The following is a 26,619-nucleotide window of genomic DNA, read 5'->3' as shown; positions in this document are numbered from 1 at the left end:
GCTAACATTTATCTCTTCCCATGTGGCTGAGCATTGAAAGCTGGCTTCTGTAGTTGTCTTTAAGATGATCAGTATCTTGAGATTTAAAAATTCCCTGATGTTAAATTTGCTGTTCAGTGTTCCCCTCAACACTACGCACTAAGGTAACATGTTCTGTTCGATGCTTCCAAAAACTTATATTTGGCATTCATTTGTTATGCCACTCAAGAATGCAGTCAGTTATATTGCATTATCATGGTACTATGTAACTCATTTATGTCATCATCACCATAAGACAATTTAAAGTAGTATTCATTCGGAAGCACCAGGTATTTCCACTCTGCATTCCAGTGATGATGGTATTCTGTGCTATTTTGCTGCCTGAGGTGTTTATGTAGTTTCTTGGCAAAAGAAGCCAACTAAGTGGTGTACAGTGCACTGTTCCAACCTGTGGCTGACTGCACTAACGGTTTGAGATTTTTGCCCCAGTGTAGATCAAACTGTGTAATCAGTTACGGTCATGCGTACAAGAATTCTGTAATCCTGTGCCATGGTCTCATTGTGTGATCAAGTATTGACTCTTGATTTTCACATTCTTTGGTTCAACGCACACCTGTCTCCCACAACACACTCTATACAAGACAAAATGTCTCAGTGTATCAAACCCATTTCATGGAGACTCATTAGTCTGGTGCATTTGATCTCACAAATTGATATTATGCCCTTTCATGTCAGAAAGTATACTGGCACTTGGTTTTACATTCCACTTTATATGATTTATATGACAGCCCTTTCTTGAGTAAGTTTGGTGTTACATTAAATTTTCCGTGACTTGAGAGGGTTTCGCTGGGACACTACAGTCTTAATTATTTACTCCTGGTACCGAACTGTACATATCCTCCAAAATTAGACTCATTGGGCCATTCTCTTTTGGAATTAAGTATTGGGTACATTGGCACCCTTAAAATGTATGAGTTTTCCATATAATTCCTAATAAAGCTTTCCCTTGACCATTTCCTAATCAGTACATTTTATTTATCTTTCACTTTTTTGAAGTACATGTAGTGGAAATAAAGTAGCATGCTAAGAGAGAAGGCCTGTTGCAAGTCCTGCTTATTCATTACTGATTGTTAGTAACAAATATGCCATAGGACATGTAGTACCAATTCAGTACTTCCTAAAATGCTTTGTTTCTCTTATCTTATATGTCCTTATTGCTAATACATGCTTGGTTTGGTTGAGTCTGTAAGTTTTTGTGTTCCCTCAGTTCGTCTCAGTGAGCCAAGCCAGTACTAAGCAAGAACACATCACATGCTGTTTGTGCCCAATTCCAGTCAAGTTGTAAGCAACATGGAGTAATGAGTGTGTCTTCCATGTTGTTACTCTTGATGAATTTCTGTACTCTTGTGACTACTCTAGCCATGTGTACACCTTGCCATCAAAATGAGGGTGTTGTATGGGTCAATGTGTTCATGTAATATGGCAAAGTATTGTTCCAAAATTGAATCTCATTTCTTTTCTACACACTGTAAATAGCAACAGTGTTGACACATTAATCATAATGTGGTTTTAAAGAATCAGCAATCTTAATGCAATTGTCAAATTCAACAAGTAATATGTGCATTATATATACAGGGTGAAGAAAAAATGACACACTTGATGACCGGCCTGTGATTCCTCATCCCAGTTCGAAGAACAAAGTGTATCCAGCAAAACTTAGTCCCACCGATAAGTTTAATACAAATGCAATTTAAAAAATGGACTCTGTCAATGCTGTAAATGCCTGCAGCCTGGGCAAGAATAGATAGCGTGAACTTTGCAGTGTTGTGGGGCTGTCTATTTGCTCAATGAGATGAGGCAAGTCCATGGGGAATGGATATCCAGACTCGCTGATGTTTGAGTCACGTTCATGCAAAACGTCCCCCCAGCCAGTTAAAGCATCGAACTGTATCCAGTTTACACCTCGCCGATGTAGTATTTGCATCTTTCTTTCTGTTGTTGTTACCTTTATTTAAAGATTGAGAAGTAACATGAACGTCTTACACGTGTAAACAATCACTTCGTTTCATCCATGACATAAATAAAGCCATTAGAACATAATGGTGGATACTGTAACGTCACATGCATCCATTGAGGTACAAAAAAACACAATAGGCTACACTAAATTGTACACCATGCCACATATGGTAATTTCATTCTGTACATTTGATGTCCAGGCTTATCTTCACGGAACCGATACATACACCTACGAGCAAATTTCACTTTAGAGATGATGATCAAAGCAACCACCCAGTTGCCTAAGCGGCATGCACGCTGGCTATTAGGTCATGTTTATCCATGAATAGAATACTATAAATTTGTTCCCTTAAATATCCCCTTAAATAAAATCTAGCGGGTTAAGGTCTGGGGGCACGTGGAGGCCAGAACAGTGGATGTCCATGACCAATACATTTCCTTGGAAACACTTCATTTAAGTAGTTACATACATTCATTCCAAAGTGTGGCAGTGCACCATCATGCTGAAACCATAGCTGTCACCAAAAACCAAGAGGGATATTTTCTATTGCTTCAGGCAAAGTATTGCAAAGAAATGTATGCTAGAGGGCCGCATTCAACTAGTCTGGCAGTAGGTAAAGGGCCCTAAAGCACTCCTCCCACAATTCCAGCCTACAGGTTTATGCGAAAGCATACCTGAAAGCCACATTCATGGTTGATGTGGGTTGTTGGGGAGGGTGAAAATAACTTCACTAGTGAAGCTAGTGCGTAATGATATGCATGCAGTTTTTTATCTTGAAATACTTCAAAACCCAGTTTTTGAGATATGATGAATACTTTGCCAAGGTGATGGTGAACAGTTTCAAGAATTGCGACCTCTGTTTGTGGAGTAAGTCTAGTCCTTGGATGCCTCTGTCCGTTACTTGTGGATGAAGATTACCTGTTTCTCGACGGTGTTGTTCCAGCCAATGAAAAACATTCTTATCAGGATGGCACCTTTGAGAGAACCATACAGCATATGTACGAACCGCAGGAGCAGCTTGATTATCGGATACACCCCGCAAAAAATGCATATTGATGTATTCATCGCATGTTTACTCCATTGGGAAGCCGCCCATACATGAACGTAACAGGATCAGTTATGGTTGTGCAGTGCACGGTTGGTAGACACATGCATGCAATTTAATGGATCCTACTGGCATGTGACAAAATGATGTCCGGCATATAAACAATGAAAACCAGGAAACACGTCTAAAAAATAAAAAAGGAACCTGGTGGTTCGAAAAATAGCTCCATGGTGGGTGTGTGTTTCATGTCCCAGCAGTCTATTGAGTGAGCTATGACGGCTGGTATGATAGTGCAGGGTGCTTCTCTGTACATTCCAGTACACTACACGATGTGACAGTGTTGCCATCTCCCCGTTTTCATGCATGTGTTTTTAAAATGCACCCAATCTGATTTTGCTAGATAAACTTTTGTCTTGAAACTGGATGAGGACTTGCATGCTGACTTCCAAATGGGGCATTTTTTTCCACCGTATGGGAACAGAGGTGTCTAGAATGAAAATATTGGACATTTACACAACAGATGTGAAAGTTAAATTTGATAATATCATTAATGTTTTCCAACAGTGTCAGCTATTTACAGGTGGATCTTTGCTTCTGAAGAAAAAAAAATGAGCGTGTAGCTTTGAACCAGTGACAAGAAGTCTGTGAACTACCAATTCATCCTTATTGTAAGAAGTATTAATATAAAAATAATTACACAGAACTATTTGAATGTGTGGTAAAATATAATATACAAAGCAATAGCTTATCTCACATTATAAAATTTAACCCCCAATCTACAGCAGAAGAAATTTTCCATAAATTGAACTGTTATTGAAACTTGACTTAAAACTTTATTGGTTTAATTGCAAATTGAAATACACACCCAACAGGTCACTGATTTTTCTCATTGTTTACGTTGTGGTAGTACATCCTTAGACGTAACACAATTACTGCTTTAGTCGGAGCACTTTTCACAAGTTTTTGAGAAATCAGGTTCAGAGGTTTACAAGCCTGCCGAATATTATACATGAGCATAAGCCACCAAGCAGTGCTGTTAGCACAGCCAGATAAGACAGCAGGTTAGAAGACTGCCTGCGCTATGTTCAAGTCACATCATTTCCTATTCATGACTGATGCTCTTGTGTGGTATTCAAAGTCTTATAAAACTTTTAACCTTGTTTTCTCAAATAATGATGCTGCAGTCACGCAAAAGATGGGTAATATTGGTTAACCCTTGCATATATGCCAGCAGAATGTTGTGCAGACATCACATTATTTTAGGTTTTTTTTTCACTGGGCTACACCGCTTGCATCAGTTAGTAGCAGAAGAAATAAAGCTTTGAATTTTGCCTAGTGTAACCACGTAGCATATTAGTTCATACTTGCATAGGCACTTCCTTACAATTCTGGTTTTAATAGAGCCTTGCAATATTTCATGTGTGGCGTACGTCGGCCCAACATAATGCCACCCCCAAAACAGCAGGGAACCTCCACCTTGCTGCACTCGCTGGACAGTGTGTCTAAGGCGTTCAGCCTGGATAGGTTGCCTCCAAACACGTCTCCGATGATTGTCTGGTTGAAGGCATATGCAACACTCATCGGTGAAGAGAATGTGATGCCAATCCTGAGTGGTCCACTCGGCATGTGATTAGGCCCATCTGTATCACGCTGCATGGTGTCGTGGTTGCAAAGATGGACCTCGCCATGGACTTCGGGAGTGAAGCTGCGCATCATGCAGCCTATTGCACTAAGTTTGAGTCGTAATACGACGTCCTGTAGCTGCATGAAAAGCATTATTCAACATGGTGGAGTTGCTGTCAGGATTCCTCAGAGCCATAATCCATAGGTAGTGGTTATCCATTGCAGTTGTAGCCCTTGGGCGGCCTAAGCGAGGCATTTCATCAACAGTTCCTGTCTCTCTGTATCTGCTCCTTGTCCGAGCAGTATCACTTTAGTTCACTCAGAGACGCCTGGACACTTCCCTTGTTGAGAGCCCTTCCTGGCACAAAGTAACAATGCGGATGCGATCGAACTGTGGTATTGACCGTCTAGGCATGGTTGAGCTACAGACAACACGAGCCGTGTTCCTCCTTCCTGGTGGAATGACGAACTGTTTGCTGCCGGACCCCCTCCATCTAATAGGCACTGCTCATGCGTGATTGTTTACATCTTTGGGCGGGTTTAGTGAACAGTCAAAGGGACTGTGTCTGTGATATGATATCCACAGTCAACGTCTATCTCCAGTAGTTCTGGGAACTGGGATGATGCAACTATTTTTGATGTGTGTAAAAAGGGTGAAACTGTCCTCAGCCCAAAGGTTGGTTTGCATACCACAGTGATTCAGTAGACATGGTACTTTTGTAGGTGATGTGCTGTTGCCTTCCTCCAATCTTTGAACTAACTTGCAAAGCCAGTTGAAAGTGGCCCAGCAGTATAGTGTGAACTCCGAATCATGGTGCAGCTTGACATTTCTCACATTAACAGTACATCTGGTGTGATGAAAGGTGTAATAATGGAAAGAGAAAGGAAAACAAAGTGACTAAAAACAGTCTTTGAAAGACAGGTAATGGAAGCCGTGACGTCTGAATTTGTAACCGCACATTTACTCATTAAGCTACTGTGTAAACTAGTGGTATGCGTATTATTTTGTGAAATTCTACTGTAACTGTGGTGCAATCCCTAAGATACCACAGTGGAATGTTGTGTATAGAGTCATTTTATTTTAACAAATTGTAGTAAAGAGTCATTGTTTTGATGGTTCAGTAGTGTGTCTGTGGCTAGAAAGATTTATTTATTTATTTATTTATTTTATTTTTTTTTTATTTTTTTTTATAATTTCAGGATATGAAATTAAATATGGAGCATGTACTGTCTGTTCTTCATCAACCAGTCAAAGCACAGTGGTAATGGCTTGTCTGTGGTTAGATGCAATTAGTAATGAATACTTTGTCACGGAAAGGTAGCTCAACAGTTCTGAATATGTAGGTTTTAAATTTACTTTTATAGGACCATAAGAGAATTTGCCATTGTTCTTTTTGTTTTGGCTGTCTGAGGACCACACTAATTTCCCATCAGTTTCACTTCTTCTGGTATTCATCCTTGTCCAGTATTCTTTCATTCTCATACTTTGCAACGTTTCTTTCTCTTCTGTCCAAAATGATAGTGTCCTCGGTCTAAACCTGCCCTGGAAATGTGTGAAAGCCTCAATTTTTTAAATGAAAATCATTGTGTTAGAAATCCTTGGTTTCTGTCTTCCCATTTCTTCCAACTCTCTTTGTACCTTTTGTATCCAGTGTACTTTGGTTCTCATACAAGAAACTGTATCATTTGCTGTATCACACTCCCTGGTCCATGCTAAGGTTATGTTTGGGGAACATGCTTCGTCTTTTACTGATTATGTCCATCCTTTATTCAGGTCATGAACAGTTTTTATGCCTTGCATATGTATGATTTTATTTTGTGTTGCAGTTGCATCTGGTTCAACTAACTGACCTATCTTGAATTTTAAAAATAATTTTGTTGTTGACCAATTGTGTGTTCTGTTATACATGGCCTGATATTTGGCTACAATTGGTCAGTGTTAATACATAATATTTCAGTTCATTCTTTTTTAGAAACTCGTACCTATAGTCCATTTTAAACTAGTTTCACCTTGTCAGTGGTAGCAAACTGGAGAGCTCCTGCCACCAATACACCAATGGGTGTCTGGCTCTGTTAGCGCCCACTGTGTTGCCATATCCACTGTGCTATCCTGCATAAAGCATTGTGCTAGCGAGTCCTCTTTGTGCTTGGGAGTCCTCAGAGGTCAGCTGTTGTAAGAAATTCGAGTTACTTTTAGCTTTTCATACTTTATAGTACATGGTGAAAGTAGTTGAAAAATGGGCAGATCAAGGCTGCATACTCCTAGGACACTCAGTGTGACTATACAGTCAGTTGAGTCTGTTCCTTGAGCGAATATTTTGAGGCGGAGAGGAATCCAGGCAGGTTTCTTGTTCCTTTGGACAAAGTGGTGTAAAATGCAGCTGCTCTGCAAATCGGTGATCAGTAATAAGAATTATCAAGGAGAAATTCGCAGAACAGCGATTAGGCAAGTCATCTAAATTGGGGAGACCAAGTAACAAGAAGCGCTGCAACAGGACAGTTACAAATCATGACTCTTTCCAGGAAGATGTGATTGGTTGGGTAATATATGCATATTATTCGAGGAAGGAGAATCCAACACTTAAAAATCTACAAACCACTCTTGTAGAAGTGGACTTGCTCAGCGTAGTAAATCATCCTTGCTACAAGATGTGAAAAGTCATGATTCCACTATAAATCTATTTGAGGCCAAAAGTTATTAATGGCAAGCCAAGCTGTAGCTGTGTAGTGCAACAGTCTTCTGAGGGGATTGTTATGGACAAATTTGATAATACTGTTTGGCTTGATGAAACATGGCTCACTGTGGAACACTGCTTAGAAAAGGCTCGACAGATGATACCGCCACTGGTAATAATGGGATCTACAGTCAGCAGAAAGGAAGATAATAATTGTAGCACAAGGCAGATCTTCAAAAGGATTCATTCCTAATTGTCTGCTCTTATTCATTTTAAAGGAGATTTGCTACTACCACAAAGAGATGAGCTACAGTACTTAAATGAATTTATGTGTGATTGCAAGCTTTCTCAGCGTATTTCAGCTCTGAAATCTTCACGGGTTATCAGACGAGTGGCGTCGTCTTTGAGTCACAACATTTCAATGGATTGCGTATCTGTCATCTTTAGGCGAAGTGTCAGGATGCCGTCTGTCATGCGCCTTTGTAGACTCTGGACTGTTATCAGATTCTGGCCGCCGACCAATCGCATGCCAGCGGAATCGCACCGGGCACTTGGTGCCACTGGTGGTGGTGGGGGATGCGCGTGCTGCCGTCGATTCCTGGTGTCTGTTCATATCAGCACTGGCCGCAGTCCCCTTCAGACTGGGGCGTTCTTGCTAAATTTTCCTAATTGCGGGATCCCGAGCTGTACTGAGATGGTAACCACTGTCTCGATTAATTAAATTTTGGTGCAAACGAATCTCTACTGCTTCCTTTATCACCGAATCCCAAAATATGCTGGCGCTGCATAACTTCTTTGTTTCTTCAAATTCGAAGGTATGCTTTTCGTTGATGCTGTGTTCCACCACTGCGGACTTGTCAACCTGTACAAATCGCATGTTTCTTATATATCCTGTACGGTGCTGTGTAATGCAACGTTGCGTCAGTCCTATGTATTGCATTCCAAATTTACATCTAATTCTATAAGCACCCTGTGTCATTAGTCCTAGTGGGTCTTTGGTCGATCCAAGAGTATCCTTGATTTTCTTTGGTGCGTGAAAGATGGCCTTCACTTGGTGCTTCTTAAGGATTCTGGCTACCTTCGCCATTGGTGGTCCCGCATACGGCAGGAATGCACAACCTATTGCGTCGTCCTCTTCTGGTCTCTTTCCTCCTCTCTTCTTATTGTTCCTCAAAGCTCTTCCTATTAATTTCTTGCTGTAGCTGTTGCTTCTGAAGGTTTCCTTTAGATGTTGTAATTTACTCAGTAAGCTCTTCTTGTCGCAAATGGACTTCGCCATGTGTACCAAGGTGTTGAGTACAGAGCTGCATTGTGCTGGATGGTGACAGCTCCCAGCATTGACATATAGGTCTGTATGTGTTTCCTTCCTATATACCGAATGTCCCAGCGTGCTCCTGCATTTCTAGTAACCAGGATGTCAAGGAAGGGTAGGCTGCTGTTTTTCTCTATCTCCACAGTAAACTTGATGCTTTCATGTATACTGTTGAGGTGCTGCAGGAACTCAAGTAGTTTATCTTTACCATGTGGCCATACCACAAAGGTGTCATCCACATATCTGTAAAATGCTTTCGGTTTCAGTGGAGCCGTGTCCAATGCTCCCTCCTCAAAGTATTCCATGTACAAGTTAACCATGCTTAGTGCTAAGGGGGAATCCGTAGCAACTGCATCTATTTGCTCATAGAATTTCCCACCATATTTGAAGTAGGTGGTGGTTAGTACATGCTGAAAGAGTTTGACTAAGTGTACCTCGAGCAGTGCTAGAGAATCTTCAAGTGGCACCCGTGTGATTAATGATGTCACATCAAAGCTGACTAATAGATCTTCTTCATCCAAGCGCACTTCTTGCAGTGCCTTGACGAATGCACCTAGTTTTTCACAAGGTGGGGACAGTTCCGTATGAGTGGTTTTGGTAGCTGTGCCAGATGTTTGGCAAGGCCGTATGTCAGCTCGTTTATCATGTTTAAAATTGCACGTAATGGAAGCTCTGTCTTGTGAATTTTTGGTAGGCCATACAGGCGTGGTGGTGCTGGTGCCCTCAGATACAGTCTTCTGATAGTGTTCTTTTCTAGTCCTGAGTTATTGAGCAACTCGATGGTCTTATGTGTCACTGATGCAGTCGCATCTTTTCCCACTTGTTTGTAAGCAGGATCTTGCAGGAGGTGTTGATTTTCTGCCAATAATCTTCTGACTTCATCAGCACCATTGCATTCCTGTTGTCCACTGCTAAGAAGACCACTATATCAGTCCCCTTCATACTGGAGCGTTCTTGCCGAGTTTTCCTAATTGCAGGACCCCAAGCTGTAGTGAGATGGTAACCACTATCTCGATTAATCAAGAAGGAGGCCACCGAAAAGCAGTGCAACAAGTTCCTTCGCCTTCCAGGTGTGCGACAACAAGAAGATAAACTTGTACTGACAATGTGGTTATAAATGTGATGGAAAGAGAACTGGATGAGTGAACTGTTTCGGTGCTGTCAAAAGGCGTAAACTTCGCCCTGGTTCCAAAGACGTTGCCAAAACGCGAAATCATCAGTGGTGTGGAACAGGCCATAACAGGACTCCCCTCAGAGGCGGCAGAAGAAGTAAGAAGAGACATTTGTAAAGTACTTGAGAGAAGGCAAAATTGCCGAAGAACAACATTTCGGCTGCAGAGCACAAGGCACTATGGGCACTGTGCTGTGTCTGTCGTCTATTTTCGACAAAGTTCTTGTTGGCCGAAAGCTTATACAGGGTGAAAAGTATTTAAACCGACAAACTCTGGGAGGTTGTAGGGGAAATCAAAACAAATATTTTTTCCTAATGTCATTTTTTTCCTATGAGGAGTATTTAAACCGATAGTGGATGATTTATCTGGTGGCAAATTAATTAAACTAACAAACACTTTTCCATTTTTTTATGACCAAGAGACAACACATTAACGCAACCCAATTTCAATTACAGTAGATTTTCAAAAATGCCTCCGGTGACACGCAAACAAAGGCTACACCGTCGGATCATGTTCTGTCTGACACGGGCAAAAACCCCAGGAGTATCCTGAATTGTTCCTGCTGCTGTTACTATCCGGGCAACCAGATCCTCTTCTGATGCAACAGTAGATGCGTAAACAAGGTTGCACATCTCTCCCCACACAAAAAAGTCCAGAGGTGACACATCTGGGGATCGAGCAGGCCATGGTACAGGACCACCTCTGCCAGTCCACGTTTGTGGGAACCGTCGGTCCAGGAATCGACGCACACAATGACTGAAATGTGCCGGTGCCCTGTCATGTTGGAACCACATGCGTTGTCTTGTAGGGAGTGGGACGTCTTCCAGCAATTCTGGCAATGCTCTGGCGAGAAAATTGTAATAGTGCCTGCCATTTAATGGCCTAGGTAGCAGATAAGGCCCAGTTAAACAGTCCCCAACAACACTGAGCCACACATTAACGAAGAACCGCAGTTGATGAGCGCTAGTGACTGTGGCATGTGGGTTATCCTCACTCCAAACATGCGAATTGTGCATGTTGAAGGCTACATCACACCTGAACGTTGCTTCATCGGTAAACAATACAGAGGATGGAAATGTAGGATGCATTTCGCACTGTTCCAGGAACCACTGTGAAAACTGTGCTCTGGGTGGATAATCAACTGGTTCCAGATTGTGGACACACTGTAAGTGAAATGGACGTAACAATTGATCTTGAAGGACTGTTCTTACATTCTACATTCGTCTGATTCGTCCCTATGTTATGTGCAATTGGACGAGAGCTGATTGAAGGATCCTGCTCCATATGCTGCAAGACAGCTTCCTCAAATTGCAGCGTTCTTACTGTGTGACGGCGTCCCTGTCCAGGTAATCTGCTAAATGACCCGGTCTCACGCAGACATTGGTACACAGCAGCAAAGGTCGTAGGATGTGGGATACGGCGATTAGGATATTGTTGTTGATAAACCCGCTGTGCAGCTCATCTGTTGTGGTGTGCTACGTAGTACGCACCAGCCATATCAGTGTACTCACTCCAGGTGTATCGATCCATTAGTAAACAGAGACAGTGCACTACTACACTGGTGGACAGCAGTTGTCTACAACTGAAGAGTGTATGTAATACGCCCTCTGAGAACTGAAGAGCATAATATGGCCTCCACTGGTTTAAATATTCCTCATAGGAAAAATGACATAAGGGAAAAATATTTTTTTTGATGTCCCCTACAACCTCCCAGAGTTTGTCGGTTTAAATACTTTTCACCCTGTGTTGTGACAGTCTCTTTGTTGTGCCTATCTGCAACTCAGCATTTCTGCTATATGGTGAGTAGCGGCTTCCCTTGTCATAAGATAGGTAGTATCCTATGACAATAATATCAATAAGTCACTGTTGGAATCAGGCAACTCATATGAATACCTGGGTGTAGCACTTTGTAGGGATATGAAATGGAATGAGTACATAGGCTCCGTCTTAGGTAAAGCAGGTGGTAGACTTAAGTTTATTGGTAGAATACTGAGAAAGTACAATCAGTCTACAAAGGGGATCACTTACAAATCACTCATGTGATCAGTTCTAGAATATTGCTTGAGTCTGTGAGACCCGTATTAAATACGACTAACAGGGGATGTTGAACATATACAGAGAAGGGCAGCATGAATGGTCACAGATTTGTTTGATCCATGGGAGAGTGTCACAGAGATACTGAAGGAACTGAAGTGGTACACTTGGAAATACACACAAACTATCTCGAGGAAGTCTATTAACTAAATTTCGAGAACTGGCTTTAAATGATGACTCTAGGAATATACTACAATCCACTATTGCTCAACAAGGAATCATGAAGATAAGATTAGAATAATTACAGCATGCACAGAGACATTCAAACAATCGTTCTTCCAGCACCCCATGTGTGTATGGAACAGGAAGAAACCATAATAACTGGTACAGTTTGATGTATCCTCTGCCATGCGCCTCATGGTGGTTTGCAGATTATTATTTGCTGATTAAAGAAATGTGATATACTGGTTGAAAGTAATTTGGGAAAAAAACAACAGATAAATTAGACCTTGTGTTACAGTACGAATTAAAGTATACAATTTACTGTACAGATAAAATTGCAAAAAATATGGGCATACAATGCTCAGACTGTATCCTCCCCATTGCCAATTTAATCCAGCAGAAGGCAGTGGAAAAAGTGATGCCAGAAGAGTGTCAAAATGTAGTGAAAAGAGTGACACATGAAGTACACAATAGTGAACGTATATTACCATAAAGTGTTGAGGTCTTGATTGTATCTGTGACTATGAGCTATGACATTGATAGGTACACTGACTCTGGTTCTGAATTAAGTTTTGTTTTCGCATTGTCATAGTACACTTTGATTTCTCTTTCCTGTTTTGATATTAAGAAATACTGTTGAGCCAGCTGGCATATCTCCTTACGGTAAGTTAGATTCCGTTTTAAATATATTTCATTTTGCGTAGACATCAAGATGTTTTTCACTGGATGTAATAGTTTTAGAAATATGAAGTGATAAGGAGGAAAATTTTCTGGCTGCCTAAACTTCACCCTTTCAGTAACAAGCATAAAACTTCTCCTTATAAAAATTGAGAACTATTATTGACACGTTTAGAGGCACTATAATGATCTATACTATTTGTGAATTTGAAACTCTTTTTCTTAATTTTTGTCAGAAATAGAAGCTTATTTTCTATGACCATGGAGAGCAATGTGCTGTAGTGGCTGCCAACGGGTGTAAGTGATGTGGTACTGTCACAGCTTTGGACCTTAAATGTTTGGTGCCAATTAGTTTAAACCAGACTAGAGATGTTAGGTACTTACAGTCTACCTTCCTTGTCTAACAAGGAAAATAAAAGGCAAAAAAATATAAGTATCATAAATTAAAGAACACCACAGAAATCTGAAAAAAAGTGTAATGGAAGGAAGAATTTAAAGGCAGCAGAGAAATCATTAGAACCTACATAGCAGAGATGAATTAAAGAAACAGTAACAATGGGTAACATTGTGACATTTGCATGGCCTCATAATGGTGACTTGGTTATGTCATCACTTTTATGGGGGAGGGGGGGGGGGGGAGACACAGACATAGATTGTGTTTGCCAAAGGAAGGAGAGCAGTGGTGGTTTAATCAGAGTCCATTGTTGGTTGAAGTGAGAGACTGTGTGCAATCATTATTACGCTCATCAGTCCAGTATGAGATAATGCTATGGTCACAGGTTCGAATCCTGCCTCGAGCAGGGATGTGTGTGATGTCCTTAGGTTAGTTAGGTTTAAGTAGTTCTAGGTTCTAGGGGACTGATGACCTCAGATGTTAAGTCCCATAGTACTCAGAGCCATTTGAACCAAAGATGAATGCAAATCGTGAAAATATTTGTAACTGGTTAGATCAAGGTTTTTCTTTCACAGTAGGTTAGATTTGCAGCTTCAAATTTTTTCGTTTGATTTTCTTGAATTCAGATGAGAACACTGTTTGTTTCTAACTTCATCTAAAGTATAGTAATCCTAAAATTAACTCCCATAGACTGCATAAAATTGATGATGGTAATGATGATGATCATTATGAGACACTGTTTGTCCACTGGAACAAGTTTTGAATAAATTGTTTCAGCTGTAAAGAGAAATACTTTTTTTTTTGTTGCCTCTAGTGTTTGACTTACAACTATACTTATAATGTAGCTACAATCTGGTTAAAATTTTCTTCTTAAAACATTGGTTAACTATACTTATAATGTAGCTACAATCCGATTAACATTCTCTTCTTAAAGCATTGGTTTCCAATACAGGATATGATGGCTGATGTACCTGATAGCAATCAGAATGCAGGAATACTTCCAACTGAAATCCGCAAACTCGTGGAGAGTAGGCGAGCTGTGAAGAAACTTATGAAAGCCAGTGATGTCTCACCAGATTTGAAGATGCAGGTAATTTTAGTGTTGTGAATATATTTGTTATTTTGAAGTCTTACAATGAAACACAAAAATAATTATTTTCTTAATAACTGTGATTATTGTAATTCACATGAAATGGAAACACCTTTTGTCATTTTAATGTGCTACATGCTAGCCGAAAAGTTTTACAATTGCAATAGAGTCCTTGGGACTGGTTGAACTAATTAGTTCTAATGTCAGTATTTGCAGCAGCAATTATTAATTTCTCCCTAAGCATCTGCATGTATGTATATAGTCATTGCAGGACTGATAAGTGGTGCTGAAATATTGCAGTGTAGTGTTGATCAAATTATTGTCTACCCAAACTGATTTAGGGAGTTCTGTATTTAACCAACTAACTGCAGTTTGCTGGATGATGTTACGTCATACTCCAGGGCCACTTGCTTCCACAGAGTTAAAACATATTTGAGGCACATTGTAAACATGGGCATGCATTTTACACCAAGTTGAACTGTAGGGTATGGCAAATAATGGTGCTGTTCCGAAACTAGTTGGAGCAGAATAAAGGACAATTTAATATCAGATTTTTGCAGTATAAAAATATTTCATACAACATATTGAATCTGTATTTAAAGTGTTTTCTGCTTTTCCTGAAGTACATTTGTAGTTGTACTGTACTTCACTTGTGAAAACTATGTATATAAAAACTCTAAGCCATTTTGTAAATCTCTCCAGTCCTTTTCCTTCACCCCTCTTCCTTTCCCTTCAGTCCTTTTGCTGAAAGGAGGAGCCATTGGATCAGAAAGCTTGCATACGTAAAACATTTTTTTTATATGTGTGTTCTCCTGCTGCCGCTTGGTGAGTAGATTTTTTGTCTATCCAATTATATTATATCGTCAAAAATCCTCCCCCACCTCTCCCCCCTCCCCCAGCACCCCCCCTCCCCCAGCACCCCCCCTCCCCCAGCACGCCCCCCTCCCCCAGCACGCCCCCCTCCCCCAGCATACCCCCTCCCCCAGCATACCCCCCTCCCCCAGCATGCCCCCCTCCCCCAGCATGCCCTCCTCCCCCAGCATGCCCCCCTCCCCCAGCATGCCCCCCTCCCCCAGCTCACCCCCCCAGCTCTCCCCCCTCCCCCAGCTCTCCCCCCTCCCCCAGCTCTCCCCCCTCCCCCAGCTCTCCCCCCTCCCCCAGCTCTCGCCCCTCCCCCAGCTCTCGCCCCTCCCCCAGCTCTCGCCCCTCCCCCAGCTCTCGCCCCTCCCCCAGCTCTCGCCCCTCCCCCAGCTCTCGCCCCTCCCCCAGCTCTCGCCCCTCCCCCAGCTCTCGCCCCTCCCCCAGCTCTCGCCCCTCCCCCAGCTCTCGCCCCTCCCCCAGCTCTCGCCCCTCCCCCAGCTCTCGCCCCTCCCCCAGCTCTCGCCCCTCCCCCTGCTCTCGCCCCTCTCCCTGCTCTCGCCCCTCCCCCTGCTCTCGCCCCTCCCCCTGCTCTCGCCCCTGCCCCTGCTCTCGCCCCTGCCCCTGCTCTCGCCCCTGCCCCTGCTCTCGCCCCTGCCCCTGCTCTCGCCCCTGCCCCTGCTCTCGCCCCTGCCCCTGCTCTCGCCCCTGCCCCTGCTCTCGCCCCTGCCCCTGCCCCTGCTCTCGCCCCTGCCCCTGCCCCTGCCCCTGCTCTCGCCCCTGCCCCTGCCCCTGCTCTCGCCCCTGCCCCTGCTCTCGCCCCTGCCCCTGCTCCCGCCCCTCCCCCTGCTCCCGCCCCTCCCCCTGCTCCCGCCCCTCCGCCCAGCTCCCGCCCCTCCGCCCAGCTCCCGCCCCTCCCGCCCAGCTCCCGCCCCTCCCGCCCAGCTCCCGCCCCTCCCGCCCAGCTCCCGCCCCTCCCCCCTGCTCCCGCCCCTCCCCCCTGCTCCCGCCCCTCCCCCCCTGCTCCCGCCCCTCCCCCCCTGCTCCCGCCCCTCCCCCCCTGCTCCCGCCCCTCCCCCCCTGCTCCCGCCCCTCCCCCCCTGCTCCCGCCCCTCCCCCCCGCTCCCGCCCCTCCCCCCCTGCTCCCGCCCCTCCTCCCCTGCTCCCGCCCCTCCCCCCCTGCTCCCGACCCTCCCCCCCTGCTCCCGACCCTCCCCCCCTGCTCCCGACCCTCCCCCCCTGCTCCCGACCCTCCCCCCCTGCTCCCGACCCTCCCCCCCTGCTCCCGACCCTCCCCCCCTGCTCCCGACCCTCCCCCCCTGCTCCCGACCCTCCCCCCCCTGCTCCCGACCCTCCCCCCCTGCTCCCGACCCTCCCCCCCCGCTCCCGACCCTCCCCCCCCCGCTCCCGACCCTCCCCCCTGCTCCCGACCCTCCCCCCCTGCTCTCGACCCCCCCCCCACCCTGCTCTCGACCCCCCCCCCCCCCACCCTGCTCTCGACCCTCCTCCTTCAGCTCTCCACCTCCCCTCCTTCAGCTCTCCACCTCCCCTCCTTCAGCTCTCCACCTCCCCTCCTTCAGCTCTCCCCCTGCTATCCCCCACCCCCTGATCTCCCCCTCTCCCCCCTTCTCTCTCCCCCCCCTCCCTCCCTGTCTTTTTCTGTTCTGGATTTGAAAAATGTCTCAGTGGCAGGATGATAATAAATGGGAAGAATAGGTCTCCTGGACAAAGGAAATGGAAAAAAAAGCTGTTGTAACAGTGTTTTGAAGGACCTACCATGGTGTTTACGTAAAGAGAATTAAGATAATTAAATTAGGAATGTTGGATAAGGATTTGAAACTCTATGACACATCATTTAGCAAATTGTTTCATACCGATTTAGTTGTCTGACATGTCCGTGTGACAAATTCATCCTATCTTTGTTTCCTAATGTTTCTTTGTTCTCTTACTTTCCTTGGTTCTAACTGCTTCTGTGACCTTCGTTTTATTCTTGATGTCACTTTATATATTTTTTCCCACACTTCTCTCTCTCTCTCTCTCTCTCTCTCTCTCTCTCTCTCTGTCTCTCTGTCTCTCTGTCTCTCTCTCCTGGACCTACTCTGTATTGCTGTGTATGGACATCTTTGCCCTATTTCTTTTGTTTTTCAATTTTTCTGGGCTTCTTTTGTTCCCCATGAAGCTTGTATCGTTCCGTTTTGTTGGTAGACATGCCTGCATATGTAGAAGAATAATGATGGTAATCATTATTATTAGATAATATATTTCTTTCTATTCCAGCAAATGTATTCTTTAACTTTTCTGATGATTTTTGACAGAAGTGCTAATGTACTCTTTAAGATGTGGAAGTGTCAGCCATATAAGAGTTCCTTCATTTAATGAACATGGCCATGTTTATGGTGTGCATTTAGTAAGTTAAGAGAAGTGCAATTGGTTTGTAAAATTAAGAACCATTTACTCATGTGTGCCTTTGTCTGTAAAATGAAGAGGTGTATTCCATACTGTTTTAAGACTGTGTGACCATTATTGAATTTGATTTTTGTTCCTTTGATTGTGAAGCTATGAGAGACATTTTTTCTATGTGTGCATTCAGTCATCCCCTATTCCTCTCTTCCTCAGCACTACTCCTGCCTTTTCTCAAGCATCTTCTTCACCAACAGGTTTTTATCTTTCTGTTTCTATTACATTGCACTGAGATAATGTGTAGAATTTGTTGACAGTATACTTTGTAACTTTGCAGTATAACATTCGTCAGATGGCTCTGAAGCTGACAGCAAACAGTATGTATGGTTGCCTGGGATTTTCACATTCACGATTCTATGCCAGACCAATAGCAGCACTTGTAACAGGTAACATGGTGTACTGAAAACTATAAACAACTTTATTTATTGTATTGACAGGTGTGTTTACATAGTTACCTTTATTATTTTTAGCTAAAGGGAGAGAGATCTTAATTAACACCAAGGACCTTGTGGAGAAAATGAATTACGAGGTTATTTATGGGGATACAGATTCCTTAATGATCAACACAAAGTGTCTTGATTACGACGAAGTATTTAAAATTGGAAGTAAGGTGAGTAGATGATTAATGATATCAGCCTGTCAACATAATAATAATAATAATAATAACAATAATAATAATAATAATAATAAGGCAGGGTTTAATTTAAGGAATAAAGGTAATAACTTGCCAAACAGTAGAGGCACTGATTCGTCAACAAAACCCCACCTCTACTAGTCAGTGAGTTGTTGCCTTTCAGACAGTGTTTTTGTTGTGCCTATCTGCAACTCAGCATCTTTGCTGTATGGTGAGTAGCAGCTATCCTCTTCATACATTGTTACTCCTTACTTATTTACATTCCTCTAGGACTTCCCATAATACAACATTTGGTGTGAAATGGGATCACTGCTAACTACCTTTGAGTGGTGGTTCCCTGGTAAGAAATTAATGCGTTGGTTGTTTATTTTTAGCTCTTAAATGTATAGATTTCTACAGAATAAAACTTGGAGGTTATTGTTGTTGGAAACTGTGTGTGTCAGATTCAAATGGCTAAAGAACTACCAAGTCAAAACTCAGTTTTTCTGATAATGTTTAAGCAGACCACCCATATTACAGACACGTTTATTAGTCAGCACTTTACAAGAAATTGAAAATTTCTCAGATTACATGTTTAATAATTCCAGGCACTTTTAATCCTTCTTTGGCTCCACTTTTTAATCCTTTGTTGGGTGTTTAGCTACTTGATGATACTTAAAGCAACTGAAGGAAAGTTATTTACTGAAGTGGACTTAGTGAACTTCCTTCTTTGTGTATCTGCATTACCTTTTTATCAAAGTGAATATTTACAGATTTATGGTATGTATAATTTTGAGTGAATCTGAATGGAGTCTAGAAGGAATAATGACAATCTTATGAGACTCTGAATTCATAGACAGGCGGTTGCGGGATCTCAGCTGTTCTGTATGTTGAATCAAAACTCCTTCAGCCCTTTAAATTTCCAGTTGTTATTTTATTGAGCAACCCATTTCAACAATACACTACACCATCTTCAGGCCCCCTGACCGCCATGCAGGAGGAATCCCAACTCTGGTCCAGTCAGAATAGGGGTAACATTCTGTGATTGGTGTCCAGAGATTTTTGACACAGTGATCCCATCAATCATATTTTGCCAGCCAAGTGATTATCGAAGGTGTTGCTTTGTCGAAAAATCTGCGCGTACCGGTCACTGAATCCTGGCCCCTATTTTGACTGGACCAGAGGTGGGACTCTTCCTACACAGCTGTCAGGAGGCCTGCAGATGGCGTAATGTAGTGCTGAAATGGGTTGCTCAATAAAACAATAACTGGAAATTTAAGTGGCTGAAGGTGTTTTGAATCAACATTCTCTCTCTCTCTCTCTCTCTCTCTCTCTCTCTCTCTCTCTCTCTCTCTCTCTCTCTTTAAATTCCTATAAGATGTTGGCGCTCTTAAGTCATTTTTCAGGCGTGCTTGACTAGCACAATTGTGGACACTGTGTCTGTGTGTACTGCACAATTTGAAGATTTACTCATAAACAGATTGATGCTGATGTTGACTGGGAAGATATTTCAGGGATCAAAAATTCCCCAATTATTGTATATTGTGGTAAAAAAGAAAATTGTAGTAACCATGTAATAAACAAAACCGATTCAAGTAACACAAATATGGCTTTATTCATAAACCTCTGAACAATAACGGAAGTAAGCCTCCTGTAACTCCACACATATCAAGACAAAGAATCATATAAAAGGTGCAACATAAGCGATGCAGAGAACAACTGATGTGAGTGGTGCCAACTAAAAGAACATAGTGAGTGCGAGTCAGAACTGCTCCACTAGTATCAGGATACAGCACCCCTCTCCCTCGTGCAAACAGTTTGCCCAGCCAATGGAGTAGACGCCGATAGCCTGACGAGACACACATCCATTTCATTAATCTCACTCCTGCACGTCTGTTGACTTGTACCCAACGTACTTGAAGAAAAACACCTAACTCGGTCTGCTCGGTGCTGGGCCCACGTGTTTACTGCCACCATTGCCGTTCTCTCCTGCAAGCTATCTGTTGTCCTAGTGGGCACATCTTGTGACACTACTGTCACATTGCCCCACGCCTCAGTTTGGTCACCTGTTGCCCAAGAAACTTCCAAAGATTGTGCTATTTGCAAAACTTTGCCTACAGGGGTTTTCACAGAGTAAAGCCTTCCGATACAGTTGCTCGTCCAGAGCTAAACAGACAATTGCGTTGTGCATCTTACAGTCTGTATGAGAATAATTAAGGGCATTAGTAATGAACTGGCAATAACGGCTAAGACTGTGAAGTTCAGCAGCCCAGGCCCTGTTGACTGGTTTGCTTTCTTGGGCACCAATAGAGTTCAACTCGTGCTACTATGGCATGCATTTGTTTGCGATGGTAGTTAGACAGTAAACGGCACGTGTAATCAAAAGTAAGAGGTGCTGGTTCTTGTAAAGGGTCAAACCGACTCGGTAATTGATACCCCTTAGGTGGAAGTCAGGAGAGGAATAAGACTTACCACAAATACAAGTCTTTCACACTGAAATCCAAAAAATGCTATCCGAGCTGAATCATCACACAGAGAAAAAATGGATGGATGGAACTGTGGTACGGTGCCCTGTCTGTTAATGGAAACCAACAAAGTGGTCACTGCCAAAGTAAGCTGTTTAATTAGAGCCGTTAGCATGGTGTCCAAAATGCCTAAAACTGATGAAACCGCACTTAAAGACTGCAGATGCAGAAAACATTCCATCCCCATCGCCAGTTGTGTAACACACGAAACCGATCCAAGTAACACAAATAATGCTTTATTCATAAACCTCTGAACACTAATGGAAATAAGCCTCTTGTGACTCCAAATGTAACAGGAAAAAGAATCGTACAGAAGGTTAACATAAGCGATAAGCAGAACAACTGATGTGAGTGGAACAAACTAAAAGATAGTGGTGAGAGTGAGTCAGTGTTGCTCTGCGCATGTATAGGCACGAGTCGCCAGTAGATGGCTTGGCAGAGACCATGCCTTGTGCACGCTTCCTACAGGCAGCCTCTAGCAGCCGGCCGATGCTGATACAGTTGGCAGTTGATTGTTTGGAAAAAGAGCTTGATTTAAACAACAGTACCCTGCACCCTTGAGGCTAGTGTCCATGACATTATGTTCCTCATCCTTAGCAAAGGGGACAAGAAAAAGTAATTTTACCACTACCCCAGAAAGGGGAAGTGATGCCTGGTGTACTGAACTTGTGGCATAAAATGTTCTGTTTCACATCATGATGAGATAGGAGTAACCATTTTATCAATTGATCTGTCACCTGTTTTATCTTGTAATGAAAAGAAAGTGGTGCGAGTTTTAAGCTTCTGTGTATCTGATCTGATATATCAATTGTTAGGAGGTGGCATTGTGGTCTTCAGTCTAAAGATAGATTGGATGCAGTTCTCCATGCCCATTTATCACTTATCACTCATCTCTTTATAACTACATCACTCTACATATATTTGAACTTGCTTACTGTGCTCAGACCTCGCTCCCCCTCTGCAATTTTTACCCTCCCACACTTCCGTCCATTAGCAAACTGACTGTACCCTGACGGCCCAAGATGTGTCTTATCAACCAATCTCTTCGTTTAGACAACTTATGTAATAAACTTTGTATCTGTCCAATTTAATTAATTACCTGTTCATTAGTTTCCCCACCTACCCACCTAATTTTCAAGCACCACATTTCCAAAGTTTCTGTTATCTTGCCTGCACTGTTTGCCACCCATGTTTCACTTCTGTATGGGGCTACAGTCCAGACAAATACAATCCAAAAAGACTCTAGCACTTAAATTTATGTTAAATATTTCTGAAGTTCTCTTTTTCAGAAGCACATTTCTCACTATTGCCAGTCTGCATTTTATATCCTCTCTACTTGGACCATCATCAGGTTTTTGCTGCCAAATAGCAAAACTCATCTACTACATTTAATCTCTCATTTCCTGATCTAATTCCTTCAGCATTGGCTGATATAATTCAGCTACATTCCATTACCATTGTTCTATTTTTGTTGTTGATTTTATAGACTCTTTTTGAGACTTGTTCCATTCCGTTCAACCGCTCTTCCAAGCAGTTTGCTATCTATGACAGAATTATAGCATTGTCGGCAAATCTGTGAGTTTTTATTTCTTCTCCCTGAAGTTTGATTCCATGTCCAAATTTCTCCATGGTTTCCTTTTCTGGTTTATCAATAAACAGATTGAATAACATTGGGGATAGGCTAGAATCCTGTCTCACTTCGTTCTCAACTACTCCTTACCTTTCATGACCTTCAATTGTGTTTATCTCTGATACGTGAAGAATTTCTAAGAGATTACTACAGTCTACATTGCAAAAATGTTTCTCTAAATCTTTAACTACTATGAACATAGGTTTACCTTTTTTCATTGTGTCTTCCGAGGTGAGGTGTAGAGTCATTGTTACCCAGATTGTCTCCTGGAAGTCGGCTGCTAGCAGTCTTTCATTCATATCGGTCTCCGTCACTATTAAATTTTCATCTTCCCTAATGTACTGATGATATCTTATATCTCATCATACGTTTTCCCCCGTTATTTCCACCATTTGTAAAGTAGGCATCTTTACTTGTACTAATGTGATGTTTTTTGTACTTGTTTCTATTTTAGCTGTGACAATGTATTCACTGTGCTGTTTATAGTAGTTTGCTGGCATTCCTAATTTCTTATTAATTTTTTGAACTACTACTGCATTACTCCTACCTGATTTTGTGCTGATGGCTCTTTACTCACCTGACCAGAAATACTGTCATCTCCGCCACAACACTTTGCTAATTCTCACCATATCCAGCTTCGTCTATCCATTTATGTCCCCAAATTCTATAAAGTACATACCCGATTAAGGATCTAACACACCATGCTCCAGTCCACAAAATGCCGGATTTGTTTCTCCTGGAGACAGTATTCTCTTCACCAAGTCCCAGACTGGGGAGATCTGAATGGGTAACTATCGTACCTCCGAAGTATTTTGCAGCGTTAAACCTTGCAGTAGAGCTTCATGTCCTCAGAGAGTATAACATCTGTAGTTTTCCTTTGCTTTGTGCTAGTAGAAGTACCAACATAGCGTGATCATGTGGACTAATGTTACAAGGCCAGAACAATCACCCAAACTGTTTCCTCTTTTGAAAACCACACCAATTCCTCTTCAGAAACCATATATTTGTGTTACTTCTCCACTGATACCACTCTGATATTATTTCACCTATGTTAATTTCTCAAATAAGCCCTATAATGAGATTATCTCCCTTATACCCTAGCCCCCACCACTCAATGTTGCCTGTAGTGCACTAGGACATTCCCAAACCATTACTCCTATTTATATGTTCCTACACCTGTAGCCCTTTCTGCTGTAAAACTTACCCTATGCACCCACCCATTCACTTAGTCGTCCCACCACTTGTAAAGCCATGCTGTAGGCCATACAGAATGACTCAAGAAATCTTTGTGCCACATTCTTTTGGAAACTCTCACAATGGGAGCTAGGTCTTCAACACATCTTTTCATATCCTGCACATGTTATTCATTAGCACTCCCATTTTTCAATGGTAGAAGTTCATTATCTACTCAATTAGTTATTACTATTTTAATTTGTACTCCCTCCATCTCTCACTCCTTCATGATCTTCCCCTCTCTGTTCTTTTTTTATGTACTTATTCATTGCACTTGCTATTCTTCTTCCTTTTTAATCCTTCTTTTAATTTTCACCCTTCCCTTCTGCCATCTCAAAACAGCAACTGGCACAATGCTTACCAGTATACGATCTTTGACCTCCTCCTCTCTCTAATGTCTTTTATCTTCATCCTTTGCTCCGCTTGTCCTCAGGAGTGACGAGCTCCACACCCCCACCCCCACCCCCTCCCCCTCCCCCAAACCACCCCCAAATCCAAAAAAAAAGAGTGCTTTTTCATTTCCAACTGTCTGTGTCCAATTTCTCTTTCTTCTCGGAAAAAGGAATGTATAAGTTCCTTGATAAAGTATTTTTAGTGGTAATATTGAGAATTTCGCCTCCTGAAGGTAAGTTGTGACCATCTGTTAATTCTAATAGTTTTCTCTGTTGAATTTACCTTTCGACATAAAGAATAACTTTTTAAAAAATTGTGTTTTTAATTCAGATCAAACAAGAAATAAACAAGCTGTATAAGCTTATTGAATTGGATGTGGATGGTGTATTCAAGTACCTCTTGCTTCTGAAAAAGAAAAAGTATGCAGCTGTTACACTAACCCGATTACCAAATGGTGAATTATTGGAGCAACAGGAACATAAAGGTCTTGACATTGTTCGTCGAGATTGGTCACAGTTATCTGCTGCGGTGGGAAGGTAGGAGTTTGCTGTTTTACTTTGCTTCCATTTTGGAATACCTTGTAATTGTATATACAATGTAGGAAAAGACAGATTAATACTCACTGTAAAAAAGACATGTCAAGTTGCAGACAGGCACAATTAAAGCCTTCATCAGATGAGAGAGAGAGAGAGAGAGAGAGAGAGACACACACACACACACACACACACACACACACACACACACACACACACACCAACTCCAATGTCTTGGGCTGGAATTTTCATTTTTTGTAATTTCTGTTGTTTTATAATTGTATATATTAACATGTCATTGTACAGTGTCTTCTAGAACCTCTGAAAATTTTCACTTAATAGAATCTGGAAGTTATAATAATTCAGTTTCAAGTCTTTCTTGAATTAAGGGTCTCTTGACATACTTAATCTCTTGGAAATATCAAAATCAAATGTGACATTCTCAGAGAGTGGTAAATCAAATATTCATATTCATCAAACAAACAAAAATTGTAATGCGATGAAGCCCCACCTTCACACTTTTCGAGGGACTTTAAAATAATGGCTTAAAATGTGGGAAATTTCTGTTTAGTGATATAAAGGTATGTGTAGGATTCCCCCTCCCCTTGCATTTTCATAATATATTTGATATATATACATCTAATAAAGGTTATCTGAATTCTATAAAACTTTTAGCTATTGATTTAACTGCAACTGGTAACTATCTGGGAAGCAGAAACATTTGAGTTATTTTCTTTTATCATAACTGATGTTTTTGGAAAGTCAGCAACTGTGCCATTCATTATTTAACTAATGCAGCATTGCACTGGTTACATAATATTTGATGCCTAGCATGACACATTTTAGAATTTATTCTCTTTGTCAGGCACAAATAATTACATAAGTATTTTGTCATGGTGTTTGCATATGTGTCATTCCACCTCTGTTGCACTGTGTAGTCATCTTTTTGAGATTATACGGTTATGTGCCACCTCCATTATGCAGAAGCCCATGGATGTGCAAACCACCACTCACATTGTTGGTTTGTTGAACAAAAGAAAAAATATTTGCATACGTATTTGCAGTTGACAACAAGAATAAATTTTCGAAACGCGTCTTGCTCAGCATGAAAAAGTATGTAACTGGTGCAGTGTTTCATTATTAAACCAGAAACATTTGAGCAATGCAAAGAGAGCAAAGCTGACATCTAACACTACAAGTGGCCAAACAGTGAAACATTTGAAATATGCATTTGAGTAACATGAAGGTGTCATGATGATCACAACAATTAAGAATTTGCGCTTGCACAGTAGAAACAAAGTGGTTGTGATTGGTCACAATACCTTTATTCAAACAAACCTGGTTACTCCTATCAGCCACCATGCCAACGTTGGACAGCAGCAGGAGACAAAACTAGATTTGTTGTCACTTTTGTCAATTCAGATACGTGGAGTAGAGTGCTCTGGTGACAAGAAACTTACCAATATGATGCCTTTAAACATTACTTGAAGGCCAATGCCATACCAGCATTATTTTATGTCAGTTTAGGTCAGTTTTTTTCTCGGCCATAATTGCTTCCTAAAGACTGTATGAAAATTATAAAGATGTTAACACAAAACTGGGTGCAGATTAACATTGTGAACATAGTAAATTTGCTGGAAGTGATAAAAAATGTTGTAAATGGCGGGAAAACATTTATTCTGAGTGGGATTATACTGTATGACAAATGTAAATACAAAACAACTGTTGCAGCTTGATTACTGTTTGATTATGCTGTCAGCAAAAATCACTGGCCACTTCTAGCATCCATCTGGAGTGACCTAAAGTGAAAAAGCCACATTTTTACTATTATTACCCATTACCGTGTACAATTCCTTCTCCTTCCATGAGAGCCGGTTACAGGTCTTTGATTGTTACAGTGGTTAAACTAATCCATCTTAACGACCAATTAATACAAAAAGTTTTTTTTTTTTTTATGTACATGGAAGGCGACTGACATTTAGTGTTTTTTATTTAAAAAACGGTCTTAGAACTAATGGAGAGTTGAATTCCCGTTCTAAAAAATTGATCACAAAATTTGCGATAGGGGTAGGGGCAGACAGTTTTTGTTACACTTTACACTTTAATATAATAGAGGGACACATTCTACGTGGG

At 41.9% G+C, this 26,619-nt stretch overlaps 1 protein-coding gene across 1 annotated transcript in view; it reads left to right on the top strand.

Moving 5' to 3' along the window:
- Nucleotides 1-26,619, top strand: part of LOC126458438 (DNA polymerase alpha catalytic subunit) — a 263,548-nt gene that overhangs the window by 160,464 nt on the left and 76,465 nt on the right. Inside the window, exons 19-22 of the mRNA XM_050095493.1 lie at nt 14,104-14,241; nt 17,837-17,945; nt 18,030-18,169; nt 24,284-24,489. Of these exons, the coding sequence (XP_049951450.1) occupies nt 14,104-14,241; nt 17,837-17,945; nt 18,030-18,169; nt 24,284-24,489 (593 nt within the window). The remainder of the gene's footprint in view (nt 1-14,103; nt 14,242-17,836; nt 17,946-18,029; nt 18,170-24,283; nt 24,490-26,619) is intronic.

Source organism: Schistocerca serialis, chromosome 2 (genome assembly GCF_023864345.2).
Source record: "Schistocerca serialis cubense isolate TAMUIC-IGC-003099 chromosome 2, iqSchSeri2.2, whole genome shotgun sequence".
NCBI lineage: Eukaryota > Metazoa > Arthropoda > Insecta > Orthoptera > Acrididae > Schistocerca > Schistocerca serialis.
Note: the sequence above shows the minus strand (reverse complement) of the source record. Positions and strands in the feature narration are given on the sequence as shown.